The sequence below is a fragment of the Oryx dammah genome, unplaced genomic scaffold, assembly GCF_014754425.2.
Source record: "Oryx dammah isolate SB20612 unplaced genomic scaffold, SCBI_Odam_1.1 HiC_scaffold_1, whole genome shotgun sequence".
In the NCBI taxonomy this organism is placed as follows: Eukaryota; Metazoa; Chordata; class Mammalia; order Artiodactyla; family Bovidae; genus Oryx; species Oryx dammah.
The window spans coordinates 82745283-82764807 of NW_024070185.1; the positions used below are offsets into that span (position 1 = coordinate 82745283).

The 19525-nt window shown below is 50.6% G+C and overlaps 1 protein-coding gene across 3 annotated transcripts in view; it reads right to left on the bottom strand.

The window, feature by feature from the left end:
- BICD2 (BICD cargo adaptor 2) overlaps positions 1–19525 on the bottom strand; it is a 55702-nt gene that overhangs the window by 5561 nt on the left and 30616 nt on the right. For 2 of the 3 annotated variants that reach the window (XM_040245649.1, XM_040245641.1), the window contains exons 2-6: positions 17974–18186; positions 4460–4612; positions 2320–2754; positions 681–1688; positions 279–430 (exon numbers count right to left, since the gene is read on the bottom strand). In XM_040245649.1, coding sequence (XP_040101583.1) covers positions 279–430; positions 681–1688; positions 2320–2754; positions 4460–4612; positions 17974–18186 — 1961 coding nt within the window. Of the gene's footprint in view, positions 1–278; positions 431–680; positions 1689–2319; positions 2755–4459; positions 4613–4700; positions 6213–17973; positions 18187–19525 lie in introns of those variants that run through there. The other variant, XM_040245657.1, reaches the window with a different exon arrangement.

The window sequence follows — 19525 nt, forward strand, 5'->3', positions numbered from 1 at the left end:
CCTTTCTTCTAAAATATACGAACTTTCTACCAAGTTCTGGAAAGCAAGCTCCTCATTTGTTATCAGTGGCTTGCCCACTTGCCTGCTTCTCCTTCGAAGCTCAAGCCTCCAGCCTGGCCACTAAGGACCCACCCTCATAGCCTTTTGCTTCCAGCTTCCTCATTTTACACCAAGTGGAGACAAAACTTGGGCCCCTGGGTTCTCACAAATAGCAGAAATGGAAATTGCCCACAGGGCCAGGTTCCGGGCTGCGGAGCAGCGACAACAGTGAGCAGTACCTGGTGGCAAACATAGCGCGCAGTGAGGAGAAGGTGGCCGCGTCCTCCTTGAGGGCCTTGAGCTCGTTGCGCAGCTTCATCATGGTCTCAGTCACCATCGCCTTCTCGTTCTCGTACTTGCTCTTTAGGTTGGCGAGGGCCACCTCTGCTGTCTGGGGGGTCAGAGTTGTAAAAGACAGGCAGACGAGGTGTCAGGAGGGGTCCGCTGCCTTGGTGAGCACCACAGATCAAGGCCCCAACCAGCCCTGGGCCCCTGAGACCCAGCCCCTCCCCATAGCACTGAGGTGAGGTTTTCTCCCATCTTTTCTTCAAGCTGGGACAGGTCAAGATGGGAAGCCAGGGAGGCTGAGAAAGCCCCCACCCACCCACCACCCCACTGCTGGTCCCGAGCGCCATGCACACCTGCTTGTTGGCCTTGAGCACCGTGCGCAGGGTGGTGATCTGTTCCCGCTTGGTGCTGAGCAGCGACTTCAGCTTCAGGATCTCCTCCATGAGTGCCTCCCGGTCCTTGTCTGCAGCTGGGCCCAGCTCCTGTGAGGCCAGGCGCTGCCGTGACAGCTCTGTGGTGCGGTCCACGGCTGCCTGCAGGTGCCTGATCTGATCACGGATGATGGCAATCAGGTTGTAGATGTTCATGGGCTCTCGGCGTGGGTCACTCAGGGGTGAGGGCAGAGAGGAGCCAGGCGAGGGGCTGCTGTCCCTGGCCCTACCCTCTGCGGGGGGTGGGCCCTTGGGCAAGACAGGGGAGCGGCGCTCACGGGTCTCAGGGCTGCAGCTGCCAGTGCCAGCCGGGCCCTCACGGTAGTAGTCTAGCACCACACGCGTGGGTGTCTCATTGTTGCACATGCATACATGGTGGTAGAGATTGGCCAGTTCCTCGCTGAAGGTCACCAGCTCATCCTGGGCCACGCTCAAGCTGCCTTGTGTCTCGCCGGCAACATCGCTCACCTTCTTCAGCTCTGTCTGCAGCCGCGCCAGGAGCTCACGGTCCTGGCAACTGGCTTTCTCCAACAGGGAGACCTTCTCAGTGAGCGCCTGGCTCTCGGCCTCATGCCGGCCCTTCTCCTCGGCGTGCTGGGCCTCACTGGCCTCATGTGCACTGCGCAGGGCCTTCAGCTGCTCCCGGAGGTCGCCCGCCTCTGCCACGGCCACACGGTACTTGCAGGCCAAGATCTCAGGCCCGTTGATGTCCACCTCGTAGTAGTCACCGTCTTCATGGCTGTCTCGCTCCTTCTCACTGTCCAGCGCGGTCCGCCGCTCCTTGCTGGCCTGCAGGCGCCGCAGAGCACTCAGGTTCTCTGTGAGGCGGCTCACCTCTGCGTGCTGTTCGGACAGGGCCCCTCGCGCCTGCTCCAGCTGCTTCTGTGTGTCCTGCAGTGTTGCCAGCAAGCCCACCTTCTCCCGCTCCACCTGCAAAGGCAGAGAAAGGGACCGTCAACAGCCCTCTGCCCTCAGAGAACCCCTAGTCAGTCCCATGAAGACCCTGTCCATACCACATTCATCACCCTGCTGAGCTCTGTGATAAATCTGGGTTGAGGTGTCATGTGTGGGGCCATGATGGCTCCTCCCCCTGCCCAGCTGTTTGTGGGGCCAAGTGAGTCCCTCCTTAGAGACATGCAGCAAACCAAGAGGCTGTGATGCAGAGCCTGGGGTTCTGTTCTGTTGGGGCAGGAAACCCTGACGTGTCTAAAGGACACAGCATGGGAAACCATATGTGGAGACCTCAGAGAGATGTTAAACCTCTGGTGGTGCCCAAATTCATAACCAGAAAACTATTTCTCTGGGCACCTTCCACCTATAATGCTGCAGTTCCACTTAGGTAACAATACAGAATTACCTACGTAAAAGAAATGTAAGTAAAAGACTGCATAGCATTTAAAAATTCACCAAGTGTCAGGCAAGCACTGTCCTGCTGAACAGCAGGTCTGGCCAACACCATCGGGGACAGCAGTGGAGGTGGGGATGGCGCACGGGGGCCCAAGGCCCAGGGCTGCGGCACAAACCCAACAGGGTGGGGTCCCAGGACCATCCACCCGCTCACCTGCATTAGCTGCTGCTTAAGCTTCTGGATCTCAGAGATGTTGAGCTCACTGAGCAGGTCAGAAACGAGGCTGGGAGTGGGTGGGGTGAGGCCGTCCTTGGTGGGCGTGGAGGTCTTGTTGTCCAGCGGCACCTTGCCCAGGCCACCGTGCTCGAAGCCATTGGCCAGGGCCTCGGCGTCGTCACCAAGCTTGAGGCCGTCCAAGGAGACATGCAGGTGGCTGGTGTAGAGCGAGTCGTTGATGCTCATGTAGTGTGACAGCTCCTTGCGCAGGCTGTTCTTCTGCTCCCGCTCCGTCTTCAGCGTCTCCAGAGCCTCCTCCAGCTGCCGCTCCGAGATCTCCTTGAGCCGAATGGCGTCCTCCAGCTGGCTGTTGAGGTATTCGGTCTCCTCCTCCAAACGCTTGATCTCATGCTTGAGGCCCTCAAACTCCACCTGTAAAAGAGAGGTCGGCACTCTTCTATCCCCGCGGGATGGGGAAGAAGCACCATCGTGGTGACTGAACAACTGGGAGAACACGGATACTCAGAGGGTTGCAGGCATGAGGTGCACACGGGAAATGCTGAGCCCGCGCCTGGGACATGTGTGCACATATGAGGAGTGTAAAAGCACACGACCTGCTCAGCACCAGAGACGCCCTCTGCTGAAATTCAGAACACACCACACTGCCAACTTGTTAGGTGACTTAAAATGCTACCGAGTATATATTGGCTTTAAATTCTACAAAACTTCTTCATTATCACTAAGAGTTGATTAAATACTTTTAAGATACAAAATATATGTATCTAGACGTGCAATGTGACCATCACTTCTAATCACATTTCAAAATGAAGGAACTAAAGCTCCCACTGAAGTGGGATGTGCCTTCACCGTACACACCACCCTGACTGAAGAGAGGCCCGGGTACAAGTAGGGGAGGCGGAGTCCAAAGCTGTACATGCTGAAACAGTATTTGCAGGCGGACAAGGAAAGAACAGACAGAAACCAATGCTTGGTGTGGGTACTCAGGGTCTATGAGCAACTTAAAAAAAAATTGGTATTATTCTGCAATATTTGTGTAAGAAACGAGGAGCAAACCACTCAAAGGCAGGTCGATGAGGGTCTCTGTGGGCTGAGGACTAGAGCAGGTGAACCCCAGGGAGAGGCCAGACTCCACCGTGTGCCACTCATGGTCTGGTTTCCCACTCCTTGGGATGCTTGACCCACAGATGAGCACAGCGTCACAGAGGGTCTGCCGAGCAGCCAGAGGAGGAGCTCTGGTGCCTGTGTTCCTGGGAGGAGATCCACTTCCTCTGACTCCAAGGGTCAGAAGTTCTGCTACCAGCGTAAACATATGGGCCCACACTTCCTTATGCTGGAGTTAAATACCCAGGTCCCCAATCTGGGCATTTCTGGGATAAAGGTCCCCCTAGTCCCCAACCTGTGAAGTTGTGGTTCTTGGACAGTTAGGTGACAAGGGCAGGCCGTGAAGGGCCTGGGTGTCCTTTCCCAAGTAGAAGTGACCCTCTTGTCCTCTCACAGGTGGAGGCAACCCTTCTGTCCCCATCCTGTCACAGGTGGGGAGAGGAGACCTCCTGTCCCTGACCTGTCCCAGGTGGAAGTGTTCCTACTCGTCCCACCCATTTTTATGTTACTTGAGAACATCATATGACAGCCTGGACATCTCCACACTGCTCAAGGGTCACCAGGCTTCACCCCAAGGTCCAGGATGGGGTTCAAAGGAGTCTAGAAAACATGATACAGTGGGAGGAGTGGGAACACTGATAGCTCTAGGGCTCCAGAGGGCATACGGACACCTCTGGTCTCCTGTTAGCACCTGAAATGAGATGGAGCCAGACACCCAGCCTCTGGGGTCTTTTGGTATCACATCTTCATCACCTCCATCCTTCCTCCCATTTCTGCTGGCTGGAACACCTTGGTTAGTCCAACTGCCAGCCAACAATACAGCTGGAGGCTTTGTTTTTCTGGTCTTGAAGGAGCTGGGCCCTGCTGCCAAACCCTCGAACATATAACCCCCAGCCTGAGTGTGGAAGGAGGGAGGGAATGTCTTCTGACCATGGAGACAGCAAAGTGAGGGTTAGGCCAGGGCTATGGCCCAGAGCTAACCTACCTGTCCCACCTGCGTGGCCCAGATACTTGCCTGATTCTGCCTCAGCACAGACACCTGCTTCTGCAGGCTGATATTTTCCTCCTCCAACTCTGAGTAGTCCTGCAGCAGGCGTGCCTCCCGGAACTTGTACTCCTTGATGTCATCCCGCAGGCGGCCACGTTGTATCTCTACGTTCTGATTGATCTGCCAGGAAGAAGGTGGATGTGAGAAGCCTGCTCTAGGTGGTCTCACCACTCCTAAGGCAGAAGGAGCTCAGTGCAGCCAGGCTCACCATGGTAGCTACACAGCCAGAACTTGGAATCCCAGGCTTGCTGTGGTATCCAATGTAGCCACCTGACAAGGAGCTGGGACCATGAGCTGTGTGGTATGGGGTGAATGGCATAGAGTGTCAGCAGCTCTGACCTTGGTTTCTTCATATGTAAAATGGGGTTAAAAGTAGTTCCTCTGTCCCGTGCTGCTGGTAGCATATACTGGTACAGTGCTGTGGAAATAGTCTGCAGATACTCAACAGTTCAGCACAGAGTTAAAGCTGACCCAGCAGTGGGCCTCAGCACGCACTCCAAAAAAAGGAAACACATGTCCACACAAAATCTTGTGAGTGAATGTTCAGACACCATTCATAACAGCAAAGGCAGAAACAACCCAAATGTCCACCAACTGAAGAGATAAACAATATACGGTATATTTATACAACTGGATGTTACTACACATGCTGTAACACAAATGGACCTTGAAAACAACATGAGTAAAAGAAGAGGTGTTAGTGTCCACATACCTGATGACCTCACTTATATGAAATATTGAGAATAAGCAAACCCACAGAGACTGAGCAGATCCGTGGTTGCTGGGGCCGGGGGGCAAGGGGAAGATGGGAAGGAGAGTGACTGTTAATGGGATTTCTTCTTGGACTGATGAAATATTCTAAAATTGATTTGGGATGGTGCATGAATGTGTAAATATACTAAAATCCACTGACTGCATATTTTCAAATGGGTGATTTGTAAGGGATATGAACTATCTCAATAATTCTATTTAAAAAGTCCCTGCCTCCAAGTGGTCTGGGGGATTTAAACATGCAGAGAGAGAGGCAAGTGCAGACCTGGCATGAACTGTGCAATCAAGACCGATGGGGATTCTCAACCGGCTACTACTCTGTGCCAAGGGCCAGAACCGGGGTCCCTTGGCCAACATTCTGGAGTCATTGTATACATTGTAGGATGTTAGTTGCAGCCCCCACACCTGCTGTAACCACAGAAACTGCCTCGAGACAGGGTTGGTATCCCCGGAGGCAGAATCGTCTCTGAGGCAAACTCTCCCTCTCTCCCCACATTCTTGGTCCCAACATTCTACGCAGCCTCCCCGACATACCTGCAAAGATCTAATGCCCACCCCCTTGGCTAGAAGCACCATCACCCACTGGGCCCCAGAGCTCACTCCGTCCTTCTCTCCCAACAGAGCAGCCTCTCTGCTGGTGCTGAGGTTTCTTGTGATCATATTGATGCATACACTTTGTAGACAAGATTCCATAATTCCACATAGGTACACATGGAAAAGCAATGCTGGATTGATAAAATGAAATAGGACCAATAAGAAAAGAAGAACAACAAAAAGGGGAACAAGTTATTACATATATCAAGTACTCCTGACAAATGCTTACTACCAAAATCTCCAGCAAATGGACCAATGCAGTCCCCTCATTAAGCGACCCAAGGAGGTACCCAACAGATGACATGGGGCACAAGTGGAGCGGTGGCTGTGCAGCGCTGGCATCTGAGGAGGCCTTACAAATAGCAGTGAAAAGCAAAGGAGAAAAGGAAAGGTATACCCATTTGAATGCAGAGTTCCAAAGAATAGCATGGAGAGATAAGAAAACCTTCAGTGATCAGTGCAAAGAAACAGAGGAAAACAACAGAATGGGAAAGACTAGAGATCTCTTCAAGAAAATTAGAGATACCAAGGGAACATTTCATGCAAAGATGGCCTCAAAAGGACAGAAATAGTATGGACCTAACAGAAGCAGAAGATATTAAGAGGTGGCAAGAGTACACAGAAGAACTACACAAAAAGATCTTCATGACCCAGATAATCACGATGGTATAATCACTCACTTAGAGCCAGTCATCCTGGAATGTGAAGTCAAGTGGGCCTTAGAAAGCATCACTACGAACAAAGCTAGTGGAGGTGATGGAATTCCAGTTGAGCTATTTCAAATCCTGAAAGATGATGCTGTGAAAGTGCTGCACTCAATATGCAATATAACTTGGAAAACTCAGCAGTAGCCACAGGACTGGAAAAGGTCAGCTTTCATTCTAATCCCAAAGAAAGGTAATGCGAAAGAATGCTCAAACTACCACACAATTGCACTCATCTCACACGCTAGTAAGATAATGCTCAAAATTCTCTAAGCCAGGCTTCAACAGTACGTGAACCGTGAACTTTCAGATGTTCAAGCTGGATTTAGAAAAGGCAGACGAGCAGAGATCAAATTGCCAACATCTGCTGGATCATGGAAAAAGAAAGAGAATTCCAGAAAAACACGTATTTCTGCTTTATTGACTATGCCAAAGCCTTTGACTGTGTGGATCATCACAAACTGTGGAAAATTCTTAAAGAGATGGGAATATCAGACCACCTGATCTGCCTCTTGAGAAATCTATATGCAGGTCAGGAAGCAAGTTACAACTGGACATGGAACAACAGACTGGTTCCAAATAGGAAAAGGAGTGTGTCAAGGCTGTATATTGTCACCCTGCTTATTTAACTTATATGCAGAGTACATCATGAGAAATGCTGAGCAGGAGGAAGCACAAGCTGGAATCAAGATTGCCAGGAGAAAGATTAATAACTTCAGATATGTAGATTACACCACCTTTATGGCAGAAAGCAAAGAACTAAAGAGCTTCTTGATGAAAGTGAAAGAGGAGAGTGGAAAAGTTGGCTTAAAACTCAACATTCAGAAACGAAGATCATGGTATCTGGTCCCATCACTTCATGGGAAATAGATGGGGAAACAGTGGAAACAGTGGCTGACTTTATTTTGGGGGGCTCCAAAATCACAGCAGATGGTGACTGCAGCCATGAAATTAAAAGACGCTTACTCCTTGGAAGAAAAGTTATGACCAACCTAAACAGCATATTAAAAAGCAGAGACATTACTTTGCCAACAGAGGTCCATCTAGTCAAGGCTATGGTTTTTCCAACAGTCATGTATGTATGTGAGAGTTCAACTATAAAGAAAGCGGAGCGCTGAAGAATTGATGCTTTTGAACTGTGGTGTTGGAGAAGACTCTTGAGAGTCCCGTGGACTGCAAAGAGATCCAACCAGTCCATCCTAAAGGAAATCAGTCCTGAATATTCATTGGAAGGATTGATGTTGAAGCTGAAACTCCAATTCTTTGGTCACCTGATCCGAAGAAATGACTCACTTGAAAAGATCCTGATGCTGGCAAAGATTGAAGGCAGGAGAAGGGGTCAACAGAGGAGGAGATGGTTGGATGGCATCACCAACTCAATGGACATGAGTTTGAGGAAACTCCAGGAAGTGGTGATGGACAGGGAAGGCTTGCGTGCTGCAGTCCATGGGGTCGCAAAGAGTCAGACACGACTGAGTGACTGAACTGAACTGAAATTACTGATTGGCGAAATGCAAGGCTTGTCAGCAAAGCAAAACTCCTGAGAGGCAAAAAATAAATAAATAAATAAAATAACACAGTGTGAGTGGCAATCTGAGGAAACATATACTTACTTGCTTCCTAACAAAGTTCTACATACACCTTGACTCTGGCCATTTCCCTTGCTTACCACCCAACTGATTGTTATGGTTAATTTTAATGTCAGCTTATCTAGGCCCTGGCCTCCAGATATTTGGTCAAACACCAGTCTAGATGTCACCATTCAGGTATATTTTTAGATGAGATTAACATTTACATTCAAAGACTCACTGAGTAAAAATGTGGATCCAGTCAGTCAACGGCCTTTAAAAAAATAAAAAAAACAGCCTTCAGACTTAAGCTATGACATCAGCTCTTTACTGGGTCTCCAGCCAGATGGCATAACCTGCAGATTTTGGATCTGCCAGCCACCACAACTGAGTGAGCCAATTCCCTACAATAAATCTCTGCCCCCCAACCCCCAACCCAGAACCATGCAAAACACACACCCCTATCGATCTGCTTCTCTAAAGAGTCCTTGTTAACTCAATGATTGATACATAAGAACTGTGCTTTGCATATCAGAGAAGAAAAAGAAATAAAAGGAATCCAGATTGGAAAAGAAGTAAAACTCTCCCTGTTTGCAGATGACAGGATCATGATATCATACACAGAAAATCCGAAAGATGCTACCAGAAAATTACTAGAGCTAATCAAAGAGACACAAGACCTGTATATAGAAAACAATAAGACACTGATGAAAGAAACTGAAGACCACACAAATAGATGGAGAGATATACTATGTTCTTGGATTGGAAGAATCAATACTATGAAAACGACTATACTACCCAAAGCAATATACAGATTCAATACAGTCCCTGTCAAACTACCAACAGTATTTTTCACAGAACTAGGACAAAAAATTTCACAATTTGTATGGAAACACAAAAGACCCCAAATAGCCAAAGCAATCTTGAGAAAGAAGAATGGAGCTGGATGAATCAATCTTCCTGCCCTCAGACTATGCTGCTGCTAAGTCGTTTCAGTCGTGTCCGACTCTGTGCAACCCCACAGACGGCAGGCCACCAGGCTCCCCTGTCCCTGGGATTTTCCAGGCAAGAACTGGAGTGGGTTGCCATTTCCTTCTCCAATGCATGAAAGTGAAAAGCCAAAGTGAAGTTGCTCAGTCATGTCTGACTCTTAGCAACCCCATGGACTGCAGCCTACCAGGCTCCTCCGTCCATGGGATTTTCCAAGCAAGAGTACTGGAGTGGGGTGCCATTGCCTTCTCTGCAGACTATACTATAAACCTACAATCATCAAGGCAGAAATATAGAAATATATTTCCATATATAGAAAACAGAAATATAGGCCAATGGAACAGGTTGAAAGCCCAGAGATTAACCCATGCACTTATGGGCATCTATCTTTGACAAAGGAGGCAAGACTATACAATGGAGAAAAGACAGCCTCTTCAGTAAGTGGTGCTGGGAAAACTGGACAGCTACATGTAAAAGAATAAAATGAGAACACTCCTAACACCATACACAAAAATAAATTCAAAATGGATTAAAGAACTTAAATATAAGGCCAGAAACTATAAAGCTCTCAGAGGAAAACACAGGCAGTATAATCTTTGACATAAATCACAGCAAGATCCTCTTTGACCCACCTCCTAGGGTAATGGAAACAGAAAGAAAAGTAAACAGATAGGACCTAAATAAACTTAAAAGCAACTGACAAAGGATTAATCTCTAAAATATATAAGTAGCTCATACAGCTCAATATCAGAAAAACAAACAGCCCAATCAAAAAAATAGGCAGAAGAGCTAAACAGACATTTCTCCAAAAAAGACATTCTCCAAGTTGTTCAGTTGCCAAGTTGTGTCCGACTTCTTGCAATCCCATGAACTGCAGCACGCCAGGCTCCCCTGTCCTTCACAGCATCCCTCAGAGTGATGCTATCTGATCATCTCACCCTCTGCTGCCCCCTCTTCTTCTTTTTCCATCAGTTTTTCCCAGTATCAGGGTCTTTCCCATTAAGTTAGCTCTTCACATCAGGTGGCCAAAGTACTGTAGCTTCAGCTTCAGCATCAGTCCTTCCAATGAATATTCAGGACTGATTTCCTTTAAGATTGACTGGTTTGATCTTCCTGCTGATGGCCAATAATGAAAAGATGTTGAACACCGCTCATCATTAGAGAAACGCAAATGACAACCGTAATGATGTATATCCCCTCATAGCAATTAGAGTGGCCATCAGCAAAAAAACTGCAAACACTAAATGCTGGAGAGGATGCGGAGAAAAAGGAACCCTACTGCACTGCTGGGAATGGAAACTGATACAGCCACTATGGAGAACAGTGTGGAGATTCCTTAACAAACTAGGAATAAAACTACCCTATGACCCAGCAATCCCACTACTGGGCATATACTGAGAAAAACACAATTCAAAAAGACACATGTACCCAATGATCACTGCAGCACAATTTATAACAGCCAGGACATGGAAGCCACCTAGATGTCCATCAACAGATGAACAGAAAAGAGGTGGTGCATATATACACGCAATGGAATATTATTAGCCATAAAAAGGAACACATTTGGGTAAGTTGTAGAGAGGTAGCTGAGCCTAGAACCTGTTACACAGAGTGAAGTCAATCAGAAAGAGAAAAACAAAATTGTATACTAATATATATACACGGAATCTAGAAAAATAATAATGATGAACCTATTTACAGAGAAGAAATGGAGAGACAGATGCAGAGAACAGACTCGTGGACACAGCAGGGGAAACAGAGGGTAAGACAACTTGAGAAAGCAGCACTGACATACATACAATAGCATGTGTGAAACAGGCCACTGCTGGGGAAGCTGCTGTACATCACAAGGAGCCCAGCCTGGCGCTCTGTGACAACCTAGAGGAGTGGGATGGGGAGGCAGGCTCACCAGGAAGGGGATATATATATATATATAATTATGACTGATTCAGGTTTTTGTACAGCAGAGACCAGCACAGCACTGCAAAGCAATTATGCTCCAATTAAAAAAAAAAAACAAAAAACTGCCCACTCAGTATGGGAATTAACACAGGAGTTAAGATGGTGAAACAGGGACAGCAAGCAGGAGCTGTTGGTAAATGAAAAATGTAAACGGACTTTACTTAAAACTTAACAGCTCTCCTCAATGAAACAAGTGGTCCTAAAGTGGACAGAAAAAGGACAGAGGGAGACAAGACCACGGGCCGGCTTGACTGCCTAGTCGAAGCCCTCTGCACCCCAGAACCCGTGTGCCCAGGCTGTGCCAGAAGCCTCTGCTGAGCTGCACCCTAGCACAGTCTGACTGCACAGGGGAAACCAGTTTTGCTTTTTATTGAGATATGATTCACGTCCCATAAAGTTCACCCACTGACAGTGTACAATTCAGAGATTATAGTTTATTCACAGTTGTGCGCATTACCTATTCTAGAACATTTTCATTACCCTAGAAAGAAGCCACACACCAATCAGCAACCACCAATATGCTTTCAGTCTGTGAATCTACCTTTTCTTGACGTTCACAGAAATGAACTTGGACAACATGTGGTCTCTCTGCATGGCTCAAAAAACCTTTCACTGGTGCTGTCTCCATACTGGCACCACTCTGGCAACCCTAGGGGCATGATCCATTCCTTCACTACTGAGTACTGATTGTGCTGGGTGCTGCTCTAGGCTCTGTTTTGCTCACTGAGGCTCCCTAACGTTGCCCACGTACAGCACACACATTGCCAGCTGGTGTCAGCTGCTGCTGAGGGAGGCCCTGATGAGGCAAGGCAGGGTGCTATACTAAAGTCAGGTCTAGGAATCTGGACTGCAGAGAAGTCAGCACTCTACACTGCAGAAGCCCCATCATAATGTGGCTGGAGCTCAGCCACAGGGAAGGAGCACCACCCTGCACAGGAGTGCTCCAAAGCTGGTCTATATTGTTCCCCAGAGTAATGGGCAAGACATTTAGCCAGGAGGTCACAGCCCAATCCCCAGGAAAGGCCTGCAGCCCCAAGGAAGGCCAGGGTGGACATGGGAGTAATGTCCCAGTCCTGTCAGACCTGCAGAGCCTGCACAGGAGGAGGTGATGGCAGAGGCAGAGCCTGGAGCAATGTGGACACAAAACAAGGGTCTGGGGGTTGCTGCCACCCAGAAGCTGGAGAGGCTCCACAAGGAACACGGTCCTGACAGCACCTTTATTTCAAACACAGGAAATTTAAGAGAGTAAAATTTGTTGCTTGTGGCAATCTACTATGGTGGCCCCAAAAACCAAATGTACAAATTTAGGTTTAATATCGGGAAAAAGACACCGCTGCAACAAATCCCTGAAAATGTGGAAGTGGCCATGGAGTTTAGAGGAAGAGCTTAGAGGAGCAGGACAGGAAAAGGCCAGACTGCCTTGAGGCTATTGGTAAAAAAAAAGAAGTAATTGTTTCAGGTGACTCTGGCAAGGGTCAGAGAAGAGTCAGAGAGAAATATTCCATTGTCTCAGGGAATGCATGGACTATCATGAAATAACACTAGGAGAGATGTGAATGCTAGTGGTGCTCCCAGTAAGGCCTTAAGAGGGAATGAGGACTGGCAGAAAGGCTTGCTGTAACGTGGCAGAAAACCCAGCTGAGCTGTATTCCAGTGCTGGGTGGAAAGCAGAATTAGTAAGTGAGGAAGGTGGATGAACAGCCTGGGAGATTTTGAAGCAGAATGTTAGAAGTACAGCCTGGTTTCTCCTTGTTGCTTATAGCAAAGTGGGAGAGGAGATAGAAACCGAAGAAATAATTGTAAGCAAAACAGAACTAGAACTTGAAGGTCTGGAAAATGCTCAGCTTGTCCTTATTGCAAAAAAATGAGAAAGCATTTTTCTGGAAACAGCACCAAGGGTATGGCTTACATCTCAGCCACCCGGCTGGGAGGCCAGCAGGCCCACTGCTCCCTGGGTGCCAACAAAGACTCTTCTCAGGCCTTGAAATGTGGGGCTTCTTACTTTCTGGGACCTGCAGCCCCTTTATGCTTTCCTCTTCTCCCTTCTGGCATGAGAGTCACTCTCCTTTGCCTATCCTAACATTGTGTTCTAGAAGCACATAATTTGCACAGGGAGGAATTTCACCCCAGGATGGACCACTGCAAAGTGTCAGCCTTTCCTAATTTAGTGAATTTGAAATGTGATAAGGGATTTAAAGAGTTGATGCTGGAATGGGCTAAGACTTCTGGGAATGAGACGAATATACTTCACATGGAAAATATATGAATTCTGAAGGCCAGAGGGTAGAATGTTATGGGTTTTAACTGTGTTCCCTCAAAAGCTATGCTGAAGTGACAAGCCCTGGAAGGGGTGAATGGGATCTGACTTGGAAATACGGTCTTTGCAGATATGCCCAAGTCAAGATGAGGTAATAGGGGATTAGAGTGGGCACAGATCCAACGGCTGGTGTCCTTCCAAGATGGAGAGTTGGAGACACCCAGGGAGAAGGCTTAGGAAGACGGAGGCAAAGACTGGAACACAAGGACTGCCAGAGGCTGCCAGGCTGCCAGAGGAAGTACTCTCCCGCATAGCCTCCAGAAGAAGCCATCCCTGCTGACACCTTGATTTTCTGTTGTCTTCAGCCCTCCGTTTGTGGTAATCTGTCACAGCAGTCACAGGAAATGAACACAAGTTTTGGTCTTATCCCTCTGAAAGCTGGCGTCGGGCATGGGAGGATGAACCCTGAAGACACGGGGAGAGCCCAGAGCACCAGGACAAAGCTAAGTGAAGTGGAAGAGGAGCCCCCAGCACTGTCAATACCGTGCCAGGTGACCCACCTCTCATGGGAGGGGACTGTGGTTGCCCCCACCAGAAAGCCACCAAGGGGCAGGGGATGTGTCCAGACAGGTGACTTCACTCACTTGGCGCGTATGCTCCTGGGGAGCCACCAACCATCTGTATTGCAAGTGTGCTCTCACCCAGACAACCACACCTGGAGAAGCAGCAAGGAATCAGCAGTGAAGATGGCTCAGACTGGTTCAGGCAGGGGCAGGGCTGAGGGACCCGGGTGGGAGGCTGCGCTGAGGAAGCAGTGACTCAGCCTTGCCTCCACACGGGGGCGCGGCGTGAGGTGCTCAGGAAAGCGAATGCCCTCGAGCAGGAGCCATGCCTCGGCTCACCTCCCAGGGCCTTGTCTGCCCTCTGAGAATGGAAGGGATGGTAACTGGAGGAGAAGCTGTGGCCCCTGTGCATCCATCCGCAGCACCAACCCACCCTGCTGCAGGTCACACAGGCTGGCCACAACTAACCAGTCTACCTAACTGGTCTTCCTGCCTCCAGGAAGGAAGGCAGCCTGGTGTGGGACAGGCTCCCACAACAATTAGCTTTTGCTCTCTCACCTTGTCTTTCCCCTGCTTAAACGCGGAACTGCACCCCCTCGCTGGCTCCCACTGCTCTTGGCGTGCTGTGGCTATGAGCCCCTAGCCTTGCCCAAGCCCCGTGCCAGTGCTTCCAGCTGCTGTGCACAGCGCCTTCTCACCCTCGGTGAATACACTAGTGGCCGCATGCTCACTCCTCTGCCAGAATGCTCTGCTACTCCTCCCTCTTTCCCTGCTAAGTCACACTGCTTGGGGAGGTGCTCAAACATGTGCGGCTTGATTTCACGTGACCACCCAACAGACTGGAGCCAAGAGGAGGGTCTAAAGCTCACCAGCTCCCCCCAGGTTTGCACATCAGGACTAACAAACCTAGAAAGCCTCCAGGCTGCAGTGGAGAAACTCAGGTCAGCTTCCCCCACGGCCTGGGCAGATTCCACCTTCTCAACTCAGAACTGGAACACAGCCTCCTGTCATGGCAGTGGAGCTGACAAAGGAAGTATGGACCCTTACAGGTCTGCGGGAGAGCTTCTGGACAGCAAGGCGAGGTGCACCCAGGTTACAAGCCGACCTGGCAGGTGAGGGCACTGCCGCTGCCCTCAGGGGAACCTCTGTCTGGCACACAGCCAACTACCAAGGGCTCAAACAAGCTCCCACTGGCCACTGTGGGGTTTGATTTCCCCCAGGTAAGCACCTTCTCTCAGGTGAGCCTGACAAGAGCAGCCTTGATGATACACAGCAACCAGGGACACAGAAGGCCTTGGTCCAACAGGGTATAAACCAGATAGTATGTGGGGTACCACCTTAGCACCCCCTGTAAGCCCTCCCTCACCAATCTGACCTCCTAGGGGGCTGCTGGATGCCACACCTGAAACAGCTGGATGCAGCTCTGCTCCCTGGGAGGAATTTCCACTTCCTTGTGGAGTCCATTCCCTCGGGACTCATCTAGGGGCCCCCTCCAGCTCCTCCTCAGCTACGGGGCTCACCCCTGACTTTACCCCTTACCCTTGCTGCTTTCTCTACACACCCAGGGCCCCTTCTCTTGACTCTGGACTGCCAACATGACTTTCTCCGCTCAATCCCCTGGATCTGGAGCACAGGGATCCTTCTGAACAGGCCTGGCCACACTACAATGGAGAGCCCCCCTGGTGCCTGGGGCTGCTGCTCCTGATCTAGCACCCACCACTTCAGCTTGTAGCCAAAAACCTGGCTTCCTTTCAGCCATTCCTAGGGGCCCAGATGCCACCATAGCAAGAAACTTTCTGGCTCCTAGCCAGGACAAAGGAGATGACAACAGATACGATTTCTCCTGGCACATCTTTGTCACTCACTCTTAGGCCTGTGAAGGGCCTGATACACGCAGAGTCCACCAGGAGAGCAAGGCCAGGGTCCACTGGGACAGTAATTTTACCTAAGGGGGTCACCCCCTGGGCAGATGATGCTCACCCCCTCCTCAACTCACAGTTCTGCTTCTCAAGGCAGCCCTCACCACCCCTCTCAACCCCTTCCCAAGGCAAATCTGAGGAATGTGCAAAATCATCAGTCAGCTGGGTCTGATTCTTGGGTCTCTCTCTGCTTCTCTATGTGCAAAACGGGCCCTCAGGGCATGTCCCAGGACAGAAGCTGGCAGGGCCCATTCACACACAGTGCTGAGGTCAGGACCCAGTGACCCTGGGTGTACAGTCAAACCTTCTTCACCTTGATCTCCCAACCTGTGAGATGAAGGAAATAACTGGATGCGCACAGGGTCACCCAAAAGACAAGTCACAGGGTAGCTGGAACTGTCCCACATGCTGAGCATGTTTGCCATACGTGTCACATGACGGAGGCCTCAAGTTCCTCCTGGAGAGCTGGGCATGGGATGAACCCCTAAGCCAGACATCACAGGGTGGAAGGACGGGGGTGGGTCAGAGGGCACAGCACAGCTGGCCCATCAGTCACTGAACTGGACAGCAGCAGGACCAGGCACCAGCAGGGAAAGGCCCGCATGGGGAAGGGGCATTTCCTGTGGAGACTGTGCAAAGCCTGCTTGGCCGGATCACACCAAGACAGGCACAGGCTGGTGCTCCTCAGGGACAGTGCTCAGTGCTGGGCTCTCAGATAGGCTGCTCAGCCTCAGTACAGGCCTCCTGGAGGAGCGGGCCTCCAGGGCACAGCCTTGGAGGAGCTCCGCACCACAGCTCAGGCAGAAGCAGCAGGACCAGGACGAGCAGAAGAATAACTGGAGAGGGATGGCGGCAGAGCCAGCAATGGTGGGGACAGTGACCAGGGCTCTAGTCTGAGTAGGCGGTGACGGAGAGCCTCCACTCCAACCAAGAACCTGGCATGGGTCCAAGTGCCTGCCTGATGGTGATCAGGGGCACACAGGCAGGGCCTCAGGAGAAAATGTACTGAGGATGTACGGGGGTGGGGAGGCGAGGGCTCCCTCCAGAAGCACTAACAGGGACGGCAGGAAGCCTGCCCCCACCAGACCTGTTCTTCAGCAGCAGCGTGTTCGACTGGCTTAGCTCATTTCCTGGCGCCAAAGCCAGCAGTCAGCAGGCCCCCTGCCACTCCTCTGAGGAAGAGGAAGCTGCAGGAGGAGTCTGGGCTGGGGAGAGCATCTGCATTGACTCTTTCGGAAAAGGGCTCTTAGCTGGCCGTGAGGCTAGCCTCCCCCTTAGGCGGTCAAACCTACAGCTCTGATAGTCCCTTCTCCCCACCCTAACCAGAGAGCTCCTGTGTGAAGATATGAGATCACGCACTTCTCCTGGATCCAAGCCAAGTTCCTCCGCAGCCCACAAGTCTTGGTGACCTCTGATCCCAAAGCAGGATGGATGACCACCTCCCACTGCTGCCAGTTCCTGGGCTCTGTCCCAAACCTTGCCAGTGTCCCTCTCACCCCTGGAACCCTGATTGCCATATACCATCCCATCTGAGATGTCGACCTCACAGCTGACCACCACTCAGAACCATCTGCTGTTCTGGTCAACCACTCCCCACTCCGATGGAAAACAAAGGCTAACAAGGCCCTTCCTGATGAGAACTTGGGAATTCTGACAATAAGGTCCCCTACAGCCACGGCCAGGACTACGGCTCAAGTAGACTTCTGGCCATGCCTGCTCCCCTGCTGCTGCCCCAACCCATCTTGGGAACACTGGCCCTGCCTCCCACCTCTCTCAGAGGATAGTGGCTGCCCTCCCCCTCCACCCGCCCAGGTGTCTGACGGCCAGGCCCCTGTTAGGGGACAAACTGATCCTCAGAGCTGTTTGCGGTGGCCTCCCTCTGACTTTATTGTCCCAAGCTGGCAGGTAGACACTATAATTACACTGCTCACATGAGGAACCCAGGATTCACATCACCCCAAGTGCAGAGATGGGATCCTGCCATCCCCAGACCTTTCTGGACCACCATGGACCACATGAAGTTGGGGTAAAACCATCTGTGGGTGGCCCTGACCCCCCCCCCCCCCCCCCCCTTCCCCCCCCAAAGGCAGCACTTACTTGTTTTCCCACCACCCACCCAGAGTCAAGCAAACTGCCCCAGTTTCACTGGTTACCTCCTTCAGCTCCTGAGCCACTGAGGCCAGACGCTCATTCTCTGACTGCGTGTTGGCAAGCACGTTGCGCAGTTGCTTCAGCTCTGTCTGTAGCTCTAGCACCTTGCGTACATAGTACTGCTCCTTGGAAGCTGACTCCTGGATCAGACTCTCCTCTCGGCTCTCGCCATCTGCAGCCACCTTCTTATGGTTCGTGTGGGCCTGTCCAAATGCCTGTAGAGGATGAGATTCTCTTGAGAGCGAGCCTGGAGGCAATCCTGTGGCCAGACATGCAGGGGAAAGTGGGGGTACCTTTCCCACAGGAAAAGCAAAATACCTAAGCGCAACATGAGGGCTGTGAAGTTACAGAAATCTGGGGATGGGGCTAATGAGGAGCCCTGGTGGGATAGGTTGGTGGGAGTGGCTGGAAGAACTGGGGCAGGGCAAGGATAGGAGGTCCCAGCCATAGTCTCTGCCAGTGTAGCCCCCATCAGCAAACAGACCCCTGTCCTGGGTCCCGACAGGGAAGCCGCTAGCACTAGGGTGGGTCTGAGGTTCTCTTCCAGATATGGAAACCAAGGTTCAGGGCAGTGCCCTTCCCTTGACTGATCCTGATTCACTCATCCTGGAAAACACCTGTACCAGGGGAAGCCTGAGAAGGTGACAGCCCAAGCCCGGTACAAGTGAAGCTTGTGCCAACTGATCCCCACGTGTGTCCTAGCTGGGAGTCCCTGCCCACCTGCCCAGGACCTGGGCACAGAGCTGAAAATACCCGAGGGGAGAGGACCTACCGTCCCCAGACCCAGCAAGGGCTTTGGGCTCTAAGAGCAAAGGATCTCACAGTGGCTCAGGGAGAAGCCCCATGAGCAAGTGCAACGAGAACTGGTGCTGGCCTGCCCAAGCCCATGCCCCAGGTCCCGGCCAGCCTGGACACACCGTCATGTCCTGTTAACCCACGTGTCACAGCCCCAAGCGAGCACCTTTGCTTCTCTTTCCCTCCCACCCTGCATCATCACAGTAGCCAGGACACGACCCACATAGGCCTCTAGCGTGCATCCTCCCCAGGGACCCCCTCCTCACGGGCCACCCCATGCAGACCTCTGAGGGGGAGACCCTGTCTCTTTACAGGGCTCCTGGCTCACAGAAGGAAAATAAAAGAGAGAGGGCTATTAAAGAGCAAGGAAAATGATGCCTTTATTTCTTGAGAGAAATACAAACATTTTCATTAATTTATTATTTAATATGAAGTCTAGAAATCCAGTCTAAGAAAACAATTGGGAAAACATGCAAAGCTATGTATATGAGCAAAGCTCATACATATATGAGCAGGACTATTTGTAATATAAAAAATAAAAATGTAGAAAGCGACTTGATTCTCTATCTAAATAAAGTAGGGTAGGGTCAGGTCAGGGTAACTGCTCTCCCTCCCAAGAGTGAGCCTTGTTCATCTGTTCCCAGCCACTGACAACTTGCCTTGTGAAGACACAGGTTCCTTTTTAAATCAAGTCAGCTCAGCTCTCTCTCTGATTTCTGTTGCTGTCCTCTACTTCCTCCATCCTTGTCCCAGGGAAAG